The following is a 21,855-nucleotide window of genomic DNA, read 5'->3' as shown; positions in this document are numbered from 1 at the left end:
CCCGCCTCAGCAGGGGTCGCTGTGGCAACCGAGCAGCTCCGTTTCCACGGCAACGACGCCGCGGCGGCCATCTTGTTTGGCTCGTCTCCCTGGCGACGGCTCCGGCTCCGGCTCCCTGCGAGGCAGCGGCCATGGCGCGCCGCGCGGGCCCGGAGGAGCTGGAGCTGAGCGCGGAGGAGGCGGCGCGCCTGGCGGAGGCCTTCCGCGACGAGCGCTTCCGGAGCCTGTTCGCCGAGTACGCGGCCGAGCTGGCCGACCCGGCGCAGCGGGCGCTGTACGAGGCGGAGGTGGCGGCGCTGGAGCGCGAGCGCGGCGTGCTGGCCCGCTTCCTGCACCCCACGCCCGGCTGGGTGCTGCGCACGAGCCAGGCGGGCCAGCGCCGCTGCTACGTGAACATCTGCAGCCACCCGCTGGTGGGGCGGCCCGAGCGCGAGCCCGGGCCCGGCGCCGGCTGCACCTGGCGCCTGCCGCACTGCCTGGCGCCGCCGCGCGAGGAGCTGCGCCGCCCGCCGCGCCCGCGCCGCCTGCTCTACGACGTGCTCTTCCACCCCGAGGCGCTGCGCCTGGCCGCGCGCGCGCCCCGCCTGCGCCGCCTGCTGCAGGACACCGCGCTGGACGCGCTGGACGCGCACTTCCAGGCCGGCCTCGACCGCGCCAACGCCGCGCCGCTGCGCAGCCCCCGCTACAAGGGCACGCCGCAGGCCACGCTGCTCCGCACGCCGCTGCCCGGCGGGCCGCCCGGGCCGGAGGAGGAGGAGGGGGCCTCGCCGCTGCCGCCGCTGCCCACGCCCTACGCCTACCCGCCGCCCGCGCCCCAGACGCGGCCCGCGCCCGCCGCCGCCCCAGCCGCCACCACGCCCCGCTGGAGCCTCCGGCAGCGCAGCTACGTGGACCTGCAGGACTTCCGCTGCAGCCGCGACTCGGCGCCCAGCCCGGTGCCGCGCGAGCTGGAGGTGAGCGTGGAGCTGCCGCTGCTCGCCTCCGCCGCCCAGGCGCGCCTCGAGGTCCGCGGGCGGGAGCTGCGGCTCGACTCGGAGCGCCCCGCCGCCGCCTACCGCCTGCGCCTGCCGCTGCCCTACGCCGTGGACGAGGCGCGCGGCCGCGCCACCTTCGACAAGGCCGCGCGCCGGCTGCTCGTCACGCTGCCCGTCCTGCCGCCCCCGGCCCGCGCGGAACTTCCGGCGCCCGGCCCGCCTCCTCCGGGGGCCCACGAGCCGGCTGAGGCCTCGCCGCCTCCCCGCCGCCACGCTCCCGGCCCGGAGGCCCCGCCGGGGCCCGGCGGCGGCAGCGTGGAGCTGGCCGGGCCTCCCGAGGATCTCGCCGCCGAGCCGCCTCTCCAGCCCGGCAGCAGCCGCCCCGCCTCCCCGGCCCCTCCTGGCGACGAGGACCCTCCGGCGCCAGCCCCGGTCACCGAGCGCGCTCCGGAAGCCGCGGCCGGCAGCCGCAGCCACGTGGATCTCCCCGCCCGCGGCCCCGAGGAGCCCGGCGACCCGGCCCCCGCGCTGTGCCCCCCTTTCCGCTGCACGCAGGACGCGGAGGCCCTGAGGCTGCTGCTGCTGGTGCCCGGCATCCTCCCGCAGAGCCTGCGGGGGCAGGTGGGCGCCCAGCACTACCGGGTGCGCTTCCGCAGCGGGGACTCCGCCGCCTACAGCCTCCTGCTGCAGTTCCCCCCCGGCCAGAGGCTGAGCCCCCCGGAGACCCAGGTCAGCGTGTCGCCCCGCAACGCCCTCGTCGGCCTGGCCAAGGCTCCGGAGGCCCGCGGGCCCTGGGCGAAGATGCGCTTCGGCGTGGACGGCGGGGACTCGGAGGTGAGTGCGGACGCCCTCGCAGCCCTTTGCCCCAGAGCAGCGACCGTCCCGTCTGAGCCTGCCTGTGGCGCCCCAGGGCCGGGCCGGGCCGTCCGGCTTTGCAGCGCGATGCAGGCCGAGCCCTCCGCAGCTGTCTCTGCCCCGCGGAGGCGCGCGCCTCCTGTTGGCCTGGCTGCGTCGTGCTGGAAAGCTGGAGAGCCTGTGCCCGACGGGAGGCAAGCAGGGCTGGGGAAAGCAGCTTGACTGGGCGCCCTGCAGTCCTTGTTCTCCCCACATGGCCTGTGACAACAGAGCGCGAGGAAAACAGCAGCTGTGCCTTCTCCATTGCAGTCACTGACTGACAGCCCAATCCTGTGCTTGTGTACTCAGGAGTAAGTTCCACTCGAGTCAGTGGGGCTTACTCCCAGGAAACTATGGACAGTTGACACTGATCCACCTGACCTGAGAGGAGCAGAACCACACCCTGCCCCAGTCTCTGGCACCCTTCTGCTCCGGAAATTCACCTTGCGTAGTAGCCTGCTGCCTGCTTGATTGTGCTGGGCTAGATGCTCCTTTCTGGGGCAGCTTCTGGCAGAAAAGGACCTGGGTGTGGGGAGCAGGCTGCGTAGTTAATCCTGAAACTATTTTCATTTGGAACAGAGGCCTTGTTATCCATGGCAAATCACTTCAGTCACTAGATTCAAATGAATGCAGGTCCAACCTTGTTATGCACGAATTTGACTCATGCCCCTGCAAATGAGAAGGAATGTGCTGATCCCTGGAGAAAGGGAAAAATGCATCCCTTTAAAATCACAGTTTAAAAAACTGCTTTTTACTGTTGTAGGGAGACAGTCATGCAAGGGGTTACAGGTATATATATTTTTCAAGGGGGGAAATCCACAGATTTTTTAATCTCAACACTGATGAGAGTACCCTTTAAATTAAAGGAAAACAGTCCTTTAACAATAGCCTCCTTAAAGGGAGAAAGTGGAGTAGGATGACAATCCTTCAATCCTTCTCTCACTTCTCCCTTCCCCCTGAGCAGGTGAAAGAAGGCTAAATGGCAGTGATTATCACCCATTCTTTCCCCCTTGCTGGAGCTCCTGGTGAAGGGAGGGATTGCTGCCTCCTACTAAAGCCTAAGGGCCTGGAGAGAGACTGATTACCTCTGTGTGCATTTCAAAAGGTCAGCAAGGCTGTTTTTAAATTGATTTGCTTTAGTGTGTTTTTTTGCCATCCTCATGAGCCCTGGGAACGGAACCCTCCAAATAATGAGACTCAACCTGTATTCTTTCTGGACTCCAGAGCAGTTCAGCTTTTCACAGGACAGCTTACAGTCTTGGGTAGTAACTGCCTAGGACTGTAGCCTTTCTGGATCTTCTGGTGTAGGTGTGTGCTTACCTAACCACAGTGCATCCTATGATGGCTTTGCTGCAGTTGTTGTAGGGGTATATGAAGTCTTTCTTCCTGAGCAGATGCTGTTCCCTGATGCCCGTCCGGTGAACAAACAGGCGTGGCAGTTTGGAGTTTCAGTGTTTTTTCCAAAAACTGTAAGGGAGTAGTAGTTGGCAACCTTCAGTCTCAAGAGACTATGGTATCGTGCTCTGAATGGTGGCTTTGGCACAGCGTCTAGTGTGGCTGAAAAGGCCAATTCGGGAGTGACGATCCCTTCCACACCGGGCGCAAGTGCAGTCTGTCCCTGGTCTGTCTCCCTGGCTGTGGGCCTTCTTTCTTTGCCTCTTTGCCTCAGTCTGTTGGCCAAGTGTCTCTTCAAACTGGGAAAGGCCGTGCTGCACAGCCTGCCTCCAAGCGGGCCGCTCAGAGGCCAGGTTTTCCCACCTGTTGAGGTCCACTCCTAAGGCCTTCAGATCCCTCTTGCAGATGTCCTTGTATCGCAGCTGTGGTCTACCTGTAGGGCGCTTTCCTTGCACGAGTTCTCCATAGAGGAGATCCTTTGGGATACGGCCATCATCCATTCTCACGACATGACCAAGCCAATGCAGACGTGAGGCAAAGTGATTGTTAAATGTCCCTTTCCTATATTGACTCTCAGATGAGGTTGGCTTTTAGTTATGCTTCTCAAAGACAGCATTTGCCATTATTACATGAACCTGAAGAGTCTTACAGCCCAATCCTATGTCCCCCAATCTTTAGCTGCGCTAAAACGGACTGCGCTGTATGCTGGGGGGGGGGGCAGATTGGGAAGCTTGGAAGTGGAAATGGAAAATACGTGTTTATGTTCCTATGTCTCAGTTGTGTCCTGGAAGGATCTTTCTCTCTTTCCCCTGCTGGAGTTTTGCCTGCCATCTGTGAAGGGCCTTGCTCTGTGGTGGAGGGCTGGGCTTGATGTCCCTTCTCCCTCTCCCTTCTCATTCTGTGGTGGACACACCCCCTTGGATGTGGAAATTGTGACTGAATTTTGAGGGTAAAAGTTGGGCATACAGGCAGGATCTCTTGTTTTTGCATTGGTGGCACTTTTAGGGGCTACTTAAAGGTCACCAGTTTTGAGTTCAACTAATCAAATGCCCTTTTGAGTTAACATCCTAAAATCTTATTATCTCATTCAGTATGGATCAGAGGTAAAAATAACTGCATTTTCATCCGAGGCTGCCCAAAGGTCATTAATGGTCTAAGAAATCATTACCTTCTTATGTAGGGCATTGCTGTTGGATGTAACTGGTGAAATCACAAGTGAATGGTTTTAATTCATCAGATTTTCCAACCAAGGCATGCAATAAAGCCAGATTAATTTTTCAGCATTCCTTGCAACTTCAGCCTGCTAAGTAGAAGTGGGTCCATGCTGTGTAGCAAACCTGCATTCATGGATTCCTGCTTTCCAGTGATGAACCTGAGTGTGTGACTGGATTGGGGCTGTTGGTAAAAATCCCAGATTTCCCCTATTTTTTTTGTCTATCTTGCTAATTTGGAACTCTTCCAGCTTCCTCCAGAGAGGATTATGTGATGTTTCAGCCTCCTAAAAAGCTTCTGAGACATCTTTCTTCATAGTTCTCATCTTGAGACTCTTTGAATGCCATTACATTGAGGCCAAAGAGCAGATCAGAAATGTCAGCTAGTGAATTGCCTATAGAGTCACTGCAATGACTGGATCAAGAGAGGTGTGTAGTGGCTGTTTAGGGGAATTGACCTATGGTTGGGGATCTTGACTTCCCCTAAATAATTCTATAGTTCAAAACGTCCCAAAGAGTATCTAATTCAGTCTGCTGCTCAAAGGCAAAATCCTTCACATATCAACCCACAATGCATATTGCAAGAACTGCTTGCAGAGGAGGAGAACCAGACAATTCAAGAAAGTGAGCCCATTTTCAAGAGGATGACAAACATCTCCAATGTTAAAAAAAAAAGTAATATAAACCAAATAGTCCTATCTTCTACACAAAAAATCATGGAAGATTTAACATAAAAAATAACCCCAGAAACATTGCAAAGAGAACTAACTCTTTTAAAATATTATTTTATATTTATTTATATTTATTTATTATTTTATACATTAAAAAAAACAACTAATTCTTGTTCCCCACATTTCCAATGGAGGCATTTTAACTTAATTTTGCAATACTAATACAGAATGCATAAATAACTTTACACTTATTTGTGTTACTTATAATTTGTATGCTAATTATTTTAATTTCTTCTGTGCTAATAAATGGTGCTCATGTTAAAACAAAATCTTCTGGTTTTCCCTCTGTCTGGCTACTTTTCTTTTCGTAGATGATGTTTTTCCATGGTCATCAGCTCCCATATTACATCCAACCACATATTATATGTTGAGCTAACTATTCCCTTCCAAAATTGAGCAATTGCAATTTTGCTGCTGAAAGCAAAAAAGACCAAAATGGTTTAACATGTCTTCCTGACAGCGTCTAAATGAATGGAGAAGCAAAGGGATTTTATTTTATTGTTTGCATTTGGTTTTTTTGAGATTCTCCATCCCAGAAGGATTGCATTTGTGAGATACCATCTACATAGAAGTGTGCAACTTTAGTAACCAGACATGTGATGATAACCCTTCTTTGCCAGCACACCTGGAATTTATGCTTCCAAATGAGACTGTGAAATGCCATCTATGTGGAAGTTTCATAGAATCATAAGAACTTAAGAACAGCCCCACTGGATCAGGCCATAGGCCCATCTAGTCCAGCTTCCTGTATCTCACAGCGGCCCACCAAATGCCCCAGGGAGTACACCAGATAACAAGAGACCTGCAAGGCGTCCTGGGAATTGTAGTTAAGAACATAAGAACAGCCCCGCTGGATCAGGCCATAGGCCCATTGAGTCCAGCTTCCTGTATCTCACAGTGGCCCACCAAAAGCCCCAGGAAGCACACCTGATAACAAGAGACCTGCATCCTGGTGCCCTCCCTTGCATCTGACATAGCCCATTTCTAAAATCAGGAGGTTGCACACACACATCATGGATTGTAACCCGTAATGGATTTTTCCTCCAGAAACTTGTCCAATCCCCTTGATGGTGTCCAGGCCATCAAGGATCATAAAACACACAACAATAATTTAAACATCCTCATACAAAAAATGTACTTTCCAAAATATTTATTAGAACATTTTATTCAGAAATAGAAAAGCCCAAACCATTTGGCTTTTGTTTACCGGGCAATCTAGCTATTTTGGCACAGAAGACAAAATTAAAAAATAAAAGTATAAAAGATAAATTATTTTAAAAATATATAATTAAACATAAAATAAAAAATGTTTTCATTAAAACTTTTTCTCTGATGCAACAGTCAATGGAAAGGCAGCCACCTTTGCAGTGAGAGCCCCCCAAGTAAGCTGTTGAAAACCCTTTTGAGGTTGTCTTCCTTCTGCCATTGCTGGTTCCTCTATGGACATTCCCCTCCCTCTTGCCTTGAGAGTTTAATTGTGCAGCATTGAGGCTGAGACCTTCACTGATCTCTGTGCTGGGTTGACAAAGGCTCTGAAATCTGCAGATCTAAGTTATGCTTGAACCTGCTGCCTGAATTTCACCATAAAGGGGCCCTCCTGTAATTGAAACCCAGCATATGACCTACTTCTTAAATGCCTGCAGTTTCCTTGCGAGAGAGGCCTTTGGCACTGGACCTTATTGGTAAAGGAACAAAATTTCTCTTGCTCATTTTCTGACAGCTACTTATTATTTGGGATTGGTGAGACACAGAAGTTATTTTTCACCAAAGGGTTCTGTAAAGCAGAAGTATATATTTAGTCATTTCTGTGTCATGTCAATTTGGCAATATGAAAAGTAGACATACATTACTAAGGGCACAATCCTAAACAAGCTTCCAGCACTGATGCAGCCACACTGCAGCCCTGAGGTAAGGAAATAAACATGCCCTTACCCCAGTGCTATTCAAACTGGGGCGTCGTGATGCCCCAGCCTGAGGGCCCTGGTCTCTATCCCCTTAAGGGGCGGGGGCAGCCTAGAGGCGGGGGAAGGCAGCTCCGCAATCCCCAGGATTGCGCCGCTCAGGGGGCTGCAGGGGCTTGGGTGCACTTACCCGAGCCTCCTGCAGCCTCCCTGGGGTGCGGGAGCCCGGCGGGACTTCTGGCAGGACTCCCCGCAGCAGGGAAAGTGGATGCGGGGCGCGATCACATCCACTTTCCCTGCTGCGGGGAGCCAGACATCAGCTGCATCAGTGTTGGAAGGTTGGATAGGATTGGGCCCTAAGGCAAATAAAATAATAGAAGAGATTTGCTCATGTGTCAGGGGGACATCTTAGTAAAATGCTTTGCAGGATAATTTTTAGAAAACCAACTCCCCCCTCACCCATCCTATATTCTAGTTTGTGAGGAACCAGCATCTGACAGTAGGCAGACTCTTTGGAGCGATCCAATTTTAGCATCTGTGCATGTTCCACTCTTCACCACTGGCAGCAGGGGGAGCGACTGTGGACCCCTCCCTCTCGGGGTCGGAACAAGAAAGAGGGTGGTGAAAATTGGTTCTGTGTGCTCTGCCTTCTTGTTGAACTTGACTTGAATCCAGAGAGGTCCTTGAGCCTGTGCAGGTACTGAATTGTGTGCACCGGACTTGCCCATGGTGGGTGTTCTTCTCAACTGCAGCTTCGTATCCTGCATTGGAGGCTGCTCCCCACCCCCCATGTGCTTCAGAAATCAGTGGGCCCTTTTGATCCAGACCCAAATACTTAGACCTATACTTCAGAAAATGCCATGTGACCTTTGGATGCCATGAATTCATGCAAGTTTTATAGCCATGTTGCCAGGCTCTGTTTTTCCGGATTCATTGCATGCCAGCGAAGCTGTTAAGATCAGATTTCCAGTAAGAAAGACAGAGACCAAATTGGTGTGTTTTGCAGGTGAGATCCAGCTCAGGGAGTGAATTCGGTGCAGAGAAGCCCAATAACAGGAATGTCCTGAGAAGAAATGGCTTTTAGTCAGGCCTGGCTGGCTGACAAGGCCAGCAGCTTTGAAAAATGGTCCTCTTTGCAAGCTTGATGACGTTTGTGGCAGATCCCACTGGGGTGGGTGCTGACACCACACAATGGATGCATATATGTGTCTTTGTGTTTTATTTATTTGATTTATATCCTGTCTTTCTCCCCAAAGAGCACCTAAGGTGACAAAAGTATTAAACACATATAAAAATTATACAATGCTTAGTAAATGATTCCATGAAGGATTCCATCTGAAAGTAAAGGGTTTCACAAATGTTAGTAGAACAATTATTGTAATTTTCATTTGAAATAAAGCTGAGTTTAGTATAGCCTGCCTAATGTGAATCGCCTTGAGTCTATAAGACTCTCGCAATGTGCAGTGAGAGTCAGTGAGAAAGGTGGTATACAAATGCTGTTGTGTTGTTACCTATTTTTTCACAGTCATGTTGTTTTTGACTGGATTTTGTATATATCCACCTATCGAATTCTTCCGAAGGACCGAGGGTAGGCAGCTATTTTTTGTTTTCATGTTATTGTGTACAGATATTGCTGTAGTATACACGCTGTTCCTAGTAAGACACCCTTTTGTAATTGACTGATGGTGCTTGTGCTTATCCCAATGGTGTTCAGGTGCTTTTCCCGCTATTTTGGGATAGCACCCAAGGCCCCTGTGACAATCGGGACTACTCTTGCTTTCTAGTGCCATAGTCTTTCAATTTCTATTTGTGGATCTTTATACTTGATGATTTTCTCCAGTTCTTTATCTTCTATTCTACTATTGCCAGGTATTGCAGTGTCTACTATTCAGACTTCCTTATCCTTCTTGTCAATGATGGTTATGTCTGGTGTGTTGTGTGGCAGATGCTTTTCGGTTAATATTCTGAAATCCCAGTTCACTTTGGCTTCTTCGTTCTCTACCACTTTTCTAATTTAGGGACCCACCAGTCGTTACCTGCAGGCAGTTTATACTTTTTCACACATGTTCTAGTGAATTATTGTTGCCTTTCTTTGTAGTCAGTCTGCACTGTCTTTTTGCAGCAGTTGACCAGGTGGTCCACAGTTTCATCAGCATCCTTACAATGGTGACAGTTGTTTGTGTGTAGATGTTTTTGCAATTTTGGCTCTACATATCTTATTATTATTATTAGATTTTTGCACAGTCAGGTAGGTGTTAATGACTGGTTTGTTTTATCCAGACATTGAGTCCTTTCCAAGGACCTGGGATGCCTGGTTTTTATCCTATAAATGCCGTCTCAAAATGTAAGCTGTTCCCAGTATCGCTGCTTTTTGCAGTTGATTGATGGCAATTTCTGTGGCCCGGAAGCTGTTCAGGTGCTCTTCAAGGTGTTTTGGCATAGCACCAAGGGTGCCAATCACCACTGGGATTCACTTTGGTCTTCTTCTGTCACAGCCTTTTAATTTCTATTTGCAAATTTTTGTATTAATAATAATAATAAATGTAAAAGTAGATATATAATACAGTATTAAAACCTGCCAGTGGTAATGCAGCAACTATAAAACGTCAGTTGATGATTAATAAAACCACCATTACAGCCAGCAGAGATGCCCCTTAAAATACCTTGCTGAGGTCAGAAGGCTTTTTGGAAGACAGATTCAAGTACTACAGTTGGGATGTTCTTTCCTGTTGAGTGATTTGTCTGTGGTGTTTTGTGAAGAGCCATAAAACACCCATAAAACCTTGCCTTGGCAAACCAGTGGATCCAAATCCATTGGATCATCAGCCATAGCCAAACTCCCCTGGAAAAACCACTGCTGTGATGCTGGTTGAACCTACATCCTGAACAGGTTCGGTGGTCAAGAAAACAATTGGAGGGCGCAGTCCTAACCCACTTTCCAGCTCCGATATAGGGGCAATGCAGCTCTGAGGTAATGGAACAAACATGCCCTTACTTTGAGGAGGCCTCCATGAGTGCCACCTCTGCAGGATGCAACACATGCCCCACTGGCACCGCTATGCCAGTGCTGGAAAATTGGTTAGGATTTGGGCCTTAAAGAATGATGTGTCCTCTTCTGCTCTGTTCCTGCTTTCTGAGTTTCAACATGGAGACCAGCAGTTGGCCTCCAGCCAGCCAGCCAGTTTGGAGATATGGGAGATGCAGGCTGAGATCCTTGTCTAGCTCTGGAGCTCATGGAGTGGCCTTGGAGAAGTCTCTGTCTCTCCGCCCAGCAGGCCTCACACGTTGTTGTTGCCCTTTCAATATTGAAAAGCCATTGCAAGTGCCTTAGAGGAAGGGTGGGGTACAAATATGACCTGTGATGATAAACTTGTGGACATTCACTTCTCTTGTCAGTGGGGGACTTAGATGTTGTTCTTCAAGACCATTGTTCCTGCTGCAGGTGTCAGAGCCAACATGGAGTCCAGTGACCCTTTGGAGCCAGAATAGTTCTGTTGCAGATTCACTTTTAGGAGCATGCCCCGTATTTCTCCTCCTTATGGAAGCTCTTTTTGCTTTAATTCTAGTGTGTCTGACTTTTTGTAAGCCGCCCTGGGTCCCGTTAGGGAGAAGGACGGGATAAAAATAAAGTTTTATTATTTATTATTTATTATTATTGTACAAAAGTGGTCTCTTGGAGTGGTTGATGATGGCATTTACAATTGAATATGCTGTATTACTGACAAGCACTGTGCAGGAGTGACACCTGAGACTTAGTGACAAGGCAAAACACACAATGGAAGGTGGTGGGAGGGGGAGAACAGTTTGGCTCTGCCAGAACAAATGGGCTGAAAGGCACGCATAAGGGGCAGGGTGACCAGCTACAAAGGAGGACAAAGGGGAATTGGGGCAGGTGCAGCTTTAAAAACCCTTCCATGTTGAGCTGCACCTGCCAAAATTCCCTCTTCTGTACAATGGTTAAAGTTTCAGGCACTTTGTCTTCCTTTGTAGCTGGTCACCCTGACGCAAGGAAAACTGGCCTCCTCCGTTAGTGCCCTGGGTCGATTGGTCCCTAGTTAGATTGGTGTGGCCAGCGCTGGTGTCTTTAACAACAGGTGACCTTTTATACCACATGGACAGAAGGAGCTGTGATCCACCCACTGAGGGTCACACATGAAGCTGTTGAACAGTATTGTATTGTATTGGCAACCTTCACAAAGTTCCAAGCAACACAGTCCTGGAACGTGCTGGAATCCCTAGCATGTATTCACTGCTGAAACAGAGACGCCTGCGTTGGCTTGGTCATGTCGTGAGAATGGATGATGGCCGGATCCCAAAGGATCTCCTCTATGGAGAACTCGTGCAAGGAAAGCGCCCTACAGGTAGACCACAGCTGCGATACAAGGACATCTGCAAGAGGGATCTGAAGGCCTTAGGGATGGACCTCAACAAGTGGGAAACACTGGCCTCTGAGCGGCCCGCTTGGAGGCAGGCTGTGCAGCATGGCCTTTCCCAGTTTGAAGAGACACTTTGCCAACAGTCTGAGGCTAAGAGGCAAAGAAGGAAGGCCCATAGCCAGGGAGACAGACCAGGGACAGACTGCACTTGCTCCCGGTGTGGAAGGGATTGTCACTCCCGGATTGGCCTTTTCAGACACACTAGACGCTGTGCCAGAACCACCTTTCAGAGCGCGATACCATAGTCTTTCGAGACTGAAGGTTGCCAATACCAGTCTGGAAAGACTCTGGTATCGCGCTCTGAATGGTGGTTCTGGCACAGCGTCTAGTGTGGCTGAAAAGGCCAATCCGGGAGTGACAATCCCTTCCACACTAGGAGCAAGTGCAGTCTGCCCCTGGTCTGTCTCCCTGGCTATGGGCCTTCCTTCTTTGCCTCAGACTGTTGGCCAAGTGTCTCTTCAAACGGGGTAAGGCCATGCTGCACAGCCTGCCTCCAAGCGGGCCGCTCAGAGGCCAGGGTTTCCCACCTGTTGAGGTCCATCCCTAAGGCCTTCAGATCCCTCTTGCAGATGTCCTTGTATCGCAGCTGTGGTCTACCTGTAGGGCGCTTTCCTTGCACGAGTTCTCCATAGAGGAGATCCTTTGGGATCCGGCCATCATCCATTCTGACGACATGACCGAGCCAACGCAGGCGTCTCTGTTTCAGCAGTGCATACATGCTAGGGATTCCAGCACGTTCCAGGACTGTGTTGTTAGGAACTTTGTCCTGCCAGGTGATGCCGAGAATGCGCTGGAGGCAGCGCATGTGGAAAGCGTTCAGTTTCCTCTCCTGTTGTGAGTGGAGAGTCCATGACTCGCTGAAGTACAGAAGTGTACTCAGGACAGTTGAAAAGTAGGCAGCCCTAAAATCTCCCCTTGCTTGGCTTTTGTTCAGTCTGCTAGCCATGATGCTGGCCGCCATGTCTTCCCAGTAGCACCGTGGACTACCCTGTTGGTCAGTCCTTTACTGTTAAAGGTCCCACAGTGGATGGTCTTCAGAGGGGTGATGTTGAAGGCTGAGCCGCTCTCTCCAAGTCATCTTGCTTCTGCACAACTGCTTTCAAGGAGAAAAGTGGGGGTGGGATGTATTGGGTGCATTGTCAGCTTTTGCACTTCCTGCCTGCAGTTCCATAACTGCCCTTGCCTCTCCCCTGCAGGAAAGGTGGTTCCTCACCGAAGACAACGTTGACGGGTTTCTGGACAGCCTCGCAGCAGCCTCCTGCTCCAGCCAATCCACGGTAGAACACCAGCCGCTGGTGGAAGTGCTGGACGTCTCAGAGGGCAAGAGTCAGATCAGATTGAAGGTAAAGGGTGGCTGAGGACACTTATCTTGTGATTGTGTTTCTAGGATACCATGATGGTAGCTGATGTTCCCCTAGATGCATGGGTGGCATTACCGCCTGGGAATACCAGGTAGGCTTATACCATAGTCTTTCAAGACTGAAGGTTGCCAACCATTAGAGCCTGGGCAAAGGTCAAGAGCCCTTGTGCACTAGAGAGCCACTTAACCAGGGCAGCTCCTGAAGCATCAATGTTGGTGGCAACAGCAACACCCAGTGGGCAGGGCTTGGCTCCAAGGCCCTCAGCAGCCTGCGTGATGCCAGCGCTGTAACATGCTATCTGCGTTTATGAATGGCCAGTGGGTTTGTAGGGATGAACCTCTGCTTTGCATGGAGAAGGTCTTGGCAGGGTCAGTCTCAGGAAGTGTTTTGAAGCAACACACAGAAGGACCCCTCCTGAACGTGACAGAGCTGCTACCAGCCAGTGTTGGCAGTCCTGGGCCAGGTGGACCGTTGAGCTGCCTTGGTGTCAGGCAGCTTCTTGTTTTTCTGACTCGTCACTTCTTTCTTACCTATATTAAGCTGCTTCTTCCCTTGCCTCCCCCCCCTCCCCCGGGGCTGTGCACACTCTGCATGTCAGTTGCATCACATTGCACGTTTAAAATTGTCATTTGAGCCATTGAGTTCAGAACAAGAAACAGTGAATTTGAACTGCAAGATTTAAATTTAGGTTAAGCATGAAAACCAGCGTCCCCATGGGATCTTTGCACTCGGCTCCTGGAACAGACCAAGCTGCCAGCGTGTATCAGGATCTTAGCTGGATATCTAGAGTTGGACTTTGGTCTTGCTGCGAATCTGCAGCTGGATCTTAGCAGTTCTTATGCGCTCTAGCAAAGACGTGCCACCCTTTGCTATAAATGCAAAGTAAATAGAAGGCTGAAATAACATGCCAATGGTGATGACAAGGTGACATTTGGTAGACTGAGGTTCCTTCCAAAGGCAGAATTCCCTGGTCCTGTGTGGAGATCTCTTGATCGAGCCTTTGAATGCCGCTTGACAAGAGCAGGTAGATTCCCTCTCCTGGAGCTTTCACAGGTCTGACTCTCTTCCCCCACGTGCGTTTTGGCACACTGTAACAGCACAGGAGTTTCTGGAGCTCCATTTTTATGTCCTCCAGGTCCTGAGTCTCTGGAATCTTTGCAAAAAGTTCCCCCCATGAAAGTAAGTATACAGTATAAATGGAATAAGAAATAAAAGTGATTTCAAAAGGCAGATTGAACGTGATTTCAGACTGTGAATTCTTTCTGAAATAGATTGCATCAAGCACCAACACTGAATGTGCAAATATTGTGCAAGTCCCGTATTGTCCTCCCAGCTTGCTTTTATCTGATTAGGCAATAAAATTCTGGGGCTGGAGTCTGGACTTTGCTCCTCGGCTGCTGGATGGGACACTCACTTGAGTTTCTTGCATTAGGGAACGAAGCTACTGGCAAAATAAGCTTGTATGGAGCCCAGCTCTGTTTTGAAGATCCACAGGCCTTTCTGGTTCTGCCACTGTCTGTCCAAACTTCACATGTGTGTTTATGTGTTAAATGTTTAGCCTCCGTTTATGACTCCCAGATTGTCTGTGCAATCTACCAGTTGCAGGAGAGCAGTGGTGGGCAAGAAGCTTTCCTTTCACTCCTGCTTGTAGGCTTCCTGAAGGCAGCGGCTGGGCCTTTGTTCTAACGCAGCAGGGCTTTTTAAAGTTCTTGTTGCATGCATTTGCACCTTCCCTCGGACCCTACTCTGCTTTGGAATCTGTCAGCTATTGACAACTTGATAGCTATTCAATAATTAGCAAGGAAGATTAGACTTTGAGACTTCTTCTAGGTCAATACTGTAGTGCAGTATTTCTCAAACTGTGGGTCGGGACCCACTAGGTGCGTTGCAAGCCAATTTCAGGTGGGTCCCCATTTCAGTATTTTATTTTTAACATATTGTACTTGATGCTATCATGGTATGCGGCTAAGGCGCTTACTCCTGGGTAAGTGTGGGTAGGATTGCAGCCTAGGATAGCTAAAAATTTTCCTGATTGATGATGTCATTTCTGGTCATGACATTACTTCTGGTGGGTCCTGACAGATTCTCATACTAAAAAGTGGGTCCCGGTGCTAAATGTGTGAGAACCACTGCCATAGTGAATACCAGGACATTTTGTTGGTTTGTCAGGTTAGTGTATTCCAAAGCATAAGAGAGTTACATATCAGGAGATACAGGTATTTATTTGGCGGCATAGATTTCAATCAGCATCATTGGTTCGTTTTGTTTTCTGTTTTCTAAAGTGACTTGGTGGGTGGAATAACTCACACTTGGAATCTGGCTAACATGCATATTTGGGTTGGGAGTAATTTTTTCCCAGGACCCATTGGCCCCTTCCCTACAGAATGGCAGTGCTAAGAAGACATGTCAGAGGAGCACCAGGCAGTATTGCTGCCAATCAGTGGCAAAGCTTTTTGGGCCGGGGGAGGGAGGCGGAGATGGCGGCAGAGGCTGCTGCTGAATCCTAAACCCCCTCCCAAGCTGTGCCAAAATGGCTGCTGCTATATCCTGTTGGACCACGGGAGCTGCCTGAGGCAGTTCCCTTACCCCACATTGAGTCCAGGCAGCCCCAATGGATCTACTTGGATCTGTGTCCGCTACTGAGCAGACAACAGAATGTACCACAATGTGAACCAACTATTTAAACCAGTGGTTCTCAAACTGGTGGGTCACTACCCACCAGTTCATGTAATGCTTCCCCTGTCCCTTTAAGGGGCGGGGGAAGGGGAGGGAGGCAGCGAAGCTCGTGTTGCTAGGGGGGGCAGGGGTGCTTTGCACTTACTTCAAGAAGGCAGGGCTGCAGGAGGTGCAGGGAGCCCTGTGCAGTGCTCCCCAAGGCTTGGAACGTTCACTAAAAGCAGGCACAGAGCACTTCTGTTTTGCAAAAGGATGCCCTCGTCCCTCCCCCGCAAGAACTTACTGAGGAAGTAAAGCTCCCTCAAAGTTTGAGAACCTCTGATTTAAACAGTGATCGAAACAAGACTAATCAGTGTATCGCAGGCAGGAAGAGAAGAGAAGAGATGAGCTTATCAACTGTCTCCTGAGCTGAAACCACAACTTCTACCCACAAAGGCCAGGTGGCCCCTGGGCATTGGGTAACCAGAACAACACCCCCAGCCAAACACATGGGTGGTTTTGCAGAACTTGGCCAGGCTGCTTTTCTTTGCTGAAGCACACAGTGCTCTTGCACTCTTGCAGCAGTTCCTCAGACCAGCCTCCCACTGCTGCTTGTTTTGCAAGTCCTATTGTGAACTCTCCACCTCTGCTTACAGGAAGTGGCAGCAGCACAAAAAGGCAGGAGACCTGTTGGGGAGGAAGGCCAGGTTGTTCCTGTTTGGGTACTGATTCTCTTTTCAGCAGTGGCTCTCCAGCCTACAGCAGTAACCTCTGTTTTGCTCCTAACAGAGAGAAGAACAGCTCAGCTTTGAGCCTGGTGAAACAGAAGAAATGGCCAACCCCAGGAAAACGGACAGCAACCAAGAAAGTGGCAGTGAACACCCAATGAAGGCAGATGACAGCCCTCTGCAAACCTCAAGGGCTTCAGGCTCACTTACAGCTGGGGAAACAATGGGGAGCCCTGGCTGGGAGTCAGGCCATTGTTTAGAACTTAACCCCAGTGGCCCCGAGGATGAGGATGTGTTCATTCCTGGGAAGTCACTGATAAGCAAACTGAGTCATGAGTCAGAACTTGCTTGCACCAGCAGCAAAGAAGCCACAGCCACCACACAAGCCCAGCTTAATGGGGGGGAGCCTGCCGAAACAGGAGAGGGAGAAGAAGGGCATTCACAGTCAGCAGAGAACCATGGAGGCTCAGAAGGCAGGCCAGTTCCCCCTGTGCTAAAGGAAACAGACATGCGAGATGGCAGCGTACAGCTAGTGTGTCAGCACACAACACACTGTCCAGTCACCTTTCAGAATTCATTGTTATATGAGCTGGATTAACTTAGCTGCATTCAGTTCCTAATTGGTCTTTGCAGCTACAGAAGCCTCGGGTTCAGATTCTTTGTTTCCTCTTAAGAGCTTGTGAACAGGAAGACTACACAGAAATCTGATCACAGGTTTTAAGGGGGAAAGAAAACCAAAGAACTGTGTGCTGAGAACCGAGATCTCTCTGTTTTGGAGATCTCACAGGTTTAGACATTTCCATTTGTTGTTTGTGTTAGTGGGGGGGGGGAATAATTGGCAGCTCACCTGAGTGATCCCCCCCCCCAATTCATCTTGCTGTGTTATTGGCAGCCCTTGAGTTGCCATTCCTTTTAATCTGCAGGCACAGGCCACCAGCCCCACAGAAGCAAACGGTGCTTGCACTAGTCCTCCCAACAGGGCTTGTTGGGGTGAGAGTGCTTTGTGTGGCTTTCATTTCAGGTTCTGCTCACAGCAGCTGACTGGCAAACAACATTCCTGGCTGGAAAGGGGCACTGACCAAATTTCCCACTTCAAAGCACTTGGCTTTGGGAAGCTATATTTTTTCTCACAATTGCTCTGGGGTGAGAGTTGGCATGGCTTGGGTGCTTCTTTGGAAGTCTTGTGCCCTCACTTCTAGTGCCCTGCAGACAGACAGGTTAGAGAACATGCCAGGACCAATTTACTTTGTTTACAATTACCAGTTTGTTTTGTTTACTAAAGACAGCTTTCCATGTCACTTGTGCCAAATTGCTGGCTGGTCCTCAAACACATGTTATGCTTCAGGGCCTGGCTCATGTCACACCCATCCGGGTGAAAGCCCCTGACTTTTCATGAGAAAACTGTGAAACCAATGGAACTGTCAGATAACATATTTAGGATCAGGATCAGGTCATAAACAGTGCAATTTGCATTTACTCAGAAGTAAAGTGACTTCAGTGGAACAGGTTTCCATGTTGGCATCTTGTTGTCGCACCTAGGCACAGAATTGCAGCAAAAGCTCTGTTGCCATACTTATTGTATGGTAAGCCACAGGCAGGCAATATCAAGAAACAAAAGAATGGATTCCTCCAAGGAAAAAATGCTAATTTAACCCTGTTTGACTTTGCCTGTCACAATGTCCAATTCCAAGCCTATGTAACCAGCCCCAACTTTATACTTCTTGAGTGCCAAGAACGGCACAGTAGCAGCAAACAACTCTGAGGTTTCATGGACTTGCTATTACCCACTAGTTTTGCCACCTGTCTTCTGTACATTTTCACAGGTTGGCACAGCTTCATCAGTAGTCTACCCTGCTGGTTTTTTTCTCCCAGTGCTTTGTACTTTGTACAGCAGAAAAACACAATGCTTTGTGCCAGCTGAGCAAAACAGCATCATGATCCCAAACACAGTAAGTAGTGTGAAGCCAAAGGTCAAGGCCCATTAACATAAATGGAGCGTTTAGCCTCATGGATCCAAACCTGCTCACAGTTGGCTGGATTGCCAACCTTGCTAATCTGGCCACACTTGCTCCCCATTAAGATTGCCCAGAACAGCAGGCTGCACTCTTTAGCCCATTAAATCAAAAGCTCCACTTGGGGAAGTTCAAAATCAGAATGTTAAGAGATAAATCCAGGGAAGTTTTCTGTAACTTAAATATAGATTTGTATTTCAAAGCAGCAAGGACCAGAAAAGAGGGCTGCTTGGCTGTTCTGTTCAAAGGTTCACCCAGACATCCTTCTAGACACAATGTGTTACTTGCCTTCACCACTGCAACCTATCAGATCTGGGAGGCCACTTAAGAACACTCATCCAGATTTTTTTGGCACATCCCCTGCAGAAGCCTTAGCGATTTGTTCCTTTTTCCAGTTTTGGCACTTGTTCCCTGTACCATGAGACAGGCACTGTCCAGGTTAGTTCTTTCTCTAAACCCTGCTTGCTTCAGTGGGGCTTGATCCAAGAACTTTGCACTGGACTGTGGCCTAGAACAGGTTGAGGGTGTCATACCCAGTGAAAGTTTATTCAGTTAATATTTGCACTGCTCCACCTAGAAAGACTTTTCAGGGGTACTGACTTAAGTCTCTAGCACAGATGGCAAACAGACTTGTAATTAGGATCTCCCTCCAATGCTGTTTGATGTTTTCACCTTTCATCTCAACAGCTCTCCTCAGTCAGTTATGTTTTTAATTGTTCATTTAAGTGAAAGTTAACTTTTGTGATAGAAGATAAATGGCTACAATTGTTCTCAGTTCAGTTATTGAAATACTGTTAAATTGTTAACTTGTATCATTACAGTGCTATCATTTCTCTATAGATTTGTAATAATTTTGGTTTGGAAAATGGATTTTCAACTATTAAAAGCCTTCTTATAAAAACATGAATTTTTATTTTGGCAGAACTAAAAAAAGTTGCATATTTCTACATTAAAGTGAAAAGAAACAGATTTCCATTTTTGCCCATATAATCACATAGCAAATAAAATAGAATGCTTTGCAGATATTAAGGTACCAAGTTTCAAACAAGCCTGTACAAGATGGTAAAACAGAGATGGCCTGGAGATTCTTCTCATTGTTAGGATTACTGAATGAAGAAAGTTAAAGCCAATCAAGGCTATCCTTTGAAAACAGAAGAGTCTGGTGTGGGGGGTTGAAGGGATCTCAGCCTTGTTAGGGCCATTCACTGCTCAGGCCTTTTGCCAAGCACCCTTGCTTAAGCAGCTGGAGCTAAGAGTTGTTCAAGGTGTTGGTTACACCTGAAGAAAAGGCCCAGATAAAATGCTCCCCTTATTTTTCCCAGTGAGCAAGAGGCAGTCCCCCCCTCCGTTTGGGCTTAACTGTCAACACCCCCCCAACCTGCCTCTTGAAAACCGTCATGACGAGAACTGCTGTTTGTATCTTTGTATCGCAGCAGAACGCAATATGCTTTCTCAACGGTTACGCCGGCCGGGCCCAAGTCAGGAAAAGGCTGCCCGGGCTCACTGGAGCCGTCGGTAACTTTTGCAGAGTTCGTGGTCCCGAATGTCACCCCAGCCGCCGTTTTTCACGTGGGGGCTGAGGGGGGCCAGCGCGTAGCGCTTGCTGATGGTCATGGTCTCGGGGAAGAGGTGCTGCTCGTTGCTGCCGACGAGGGCGTCGATCTTGGCACTCTGGAGGGTGGGCCTGCAGGACTTCTTGTGGTGCATGCCGCAGTCGCCGGTGTGGAAGACGCGGGGCACCTCGGGCACCAGCACCTTCCAGAAGCGGGGCAGGCAGGCGATAGTGAGGTGCTGCAGCGTCCAGTCCCAGTTGTAGTCGTCGTAGGTGCAGAAGGCCTCGGTGCAGGCGGCCAGCTGCTGGTAGGCATCGCGGGCGAAGGCCATGCCCATGTTGTGCTCAGTGGACTTCCAGGTCTTGAGCTCCACCTTGTCGGCGCGGCCCGCCAGGGAGCCGCGCGGGGCGGCGTAGCTGCCCAGCGACAGCACCTGGCAGTCGGGGCAGTGGCGCTGGCGCAGGCCCCAGAGGCGCTGCAGCACGTGGTAGAAGTCGGGCGCCAGGTAGTGGTCCTCCTCCAGGAAGAGCAGCGGGCCGGCGTGGCCGCGCAGCGCGCGCACGCGCTCCCAGGCGAAGTGCAGCTTCCACCACCAGTGGTGCTTGGTCTGCGCGAAGGCGGCCTCGCGGTAGTGCCCGAAGGCGTCCGGGTAGCGCGCGTTGAGGCAGCCGCGGCGCAGCGCCGCCGCCCGGCCCAGGTCGCGCGGGCAGTCGCGCGGGTCGCTGCCGGGGAACTCGGCCGGGTAGAGCTGCAGGCTGAAGGGGAAGAAGACCTGCAGCACGGCGCAGAAGTCCACGGCGGCGGCCAGCGCGTCCAGCTCGGGCGCCCACACGTCGTGGCTCAGCACCAGCAGCACCTTCTCCGCGCCGCGCGCGCGCCGCAGCGACGCCAGCAGCAGCCGCAGGTGCTCCGCGCGCTCGTGCACCTGCACCACCAGCGCCACCGGCACCTCGCCCGCCGCCGCCGCCGCCGCCCGCGCCGCAGCCCAGCGCGCCTCGTTGCGCAGCGCCTGGTCGAAGTTGCGCCGGTACACCAGCGCGCGCAGCCGCCGCGTCCCGTTGCCCGCCGCCGCCTCCTCCTCCCGCGCCGGCGCCCAGGACGCGTTCGCCGGCAGGCCCCGGCCCGGGCCCGCGCTGCTGCCGCCGCCGCCGGCCGCGGCCCCGGCGGGCGGCGCCTCCTCCCGCCGGCCCCCGCCGCCCGCCTCCCCGCCGCCGGCCCGCAGCAGCAGCGCGCAGCAGGCGGCGGCGCTCAGGGCCAGCAGCAGCGCCAGCACCTTGCGCTTGTGCACGCGCAGCCTCATCGTCGCCTCCCGCCGCCGGGCACCAACGGCTCCGCCGGCCGCATCGCGCGCCCGCCCCGCCGGCCTCGCTGGCTGCCTGGCTGGCTCTCCCGGCCGCCGGGGGAGGAGAGCAGGAGGCGCGCCCCGCCCCGGACACACGCGCCGGCCACGCCGCCTCCTCCGCGCCGCTTCCGCATCCGGGCTGGCCGCGCTTCCTGCAGTGCCCGGCAGAGACCCCTTCCCTGGGAGTGGCCCCGGGGCCGACGTCCCTCTCGCCCGCCCGGGGAGGCGGCCTGGCAGCCTCTTCCCCCGCGCAGCAGCACCGCCCAGCCCGTTCAGGGGCGGCACGGAGACAGCGCTCTGGGACGGGGCTGGGACAGGCGCCGGGAGTCCTCCGGCTGAGGAGCGCCAGAGGGCTCAGCCCCGCACTTCTCCGCTGCCCCTCGGAAGGAGCCCAGGCCTGCATCTCTCTCGGAGAACCGAACTCAGTGCAGCAGAACGTCCCTCTGGAACCAGGCGCAGAGGCCACAAATGGGCAGGATGGAGGAAGCATCACTTCTCTCTCTGTTGGAGAGGAGGGACCTGCTTCTTCCCCCCTTCGGCTGCCCAGCCCTGAAGGAGAAGCCTCCCGCTCCCCTGAGGGCGAGGCAACTAGCAGTTGGAGCAGCGTTCCAGCAGCAAACAGGGAGGGGGAAGTCAGCTCCCTGCAACAGCTGTTCTCCACT

The 21,855-nt window shown here is 51.7% G+C and overlaps 2 protein-coding genes across 2 annotated transcripts; one reads left to right on the top strand and one right to left on the bottom strand.

Annotated features, from left to right (window-relative positions):
• The first annotated feature begins 131 nt into the window (after window positions 1-131).
• Window positions 132-19,181, top strand: DNAAF2 (dynein axonemal assembly factor 2). Its single transcript, XM_066624459.1, has 3 exons — window positions 132-1,808; window positions 12,739-12,885; window positions 16,348-19,181. The coding sequence occupies exons 1-3, from the start codon at window positions 132-134 to the stop codon at window positions 16,882-16,884; spliced, it is 2,361 nt and encodes a 786-aa protein (XP_066480556.1). The 3' UTR covers window positions 16,885-19,181.
• A 39-nt stretch (window positions 19,182-19,220) lies between these two features.
• MGAT2 (alpha-1,6-mannosyl-glycoprotein 2-beta-N-acetylglucosaminyltransferase) lies at window positions 19,221-21,239 on the bottom strand. Its single transcript, XM_066612437.1, has one exon. The coding sequence runs from the start codon at window positions 21,149-21,151 to the stop codon at window positions 19,799-19,801; it is 1,353 nt and encodes a 450-aa protein (XP_066468534.1). The 5' UTR covers window positions 21,152-21,239; the 3' UTR covers window positions 19,221-19,798.
• Window positions 21,240-21,855: the final 616 nt, after the last annotated feature.

The sequence above is a fragment of the Tiliqua scincoides genome, chromosome 1 (genome assembly GCF_035046505.1).
Source record: "Tiliqua scincoides isolate rTilSci1 chromosome 1, rTilSci1.hap2, whole genome shotgun sequence".
Classification (NCBI taxonomy): domain Eukaryota; kingdom Metazoa; phylum Chordata; class Lepidosauria; order Squamata; family Scincidae; genus Tiliqua; species Tiliqua scincoides.
Note: the sequence above shows the minus strand (reverse complement) of the source record. Positions and strands in the feature narration are given on the sequence as shown.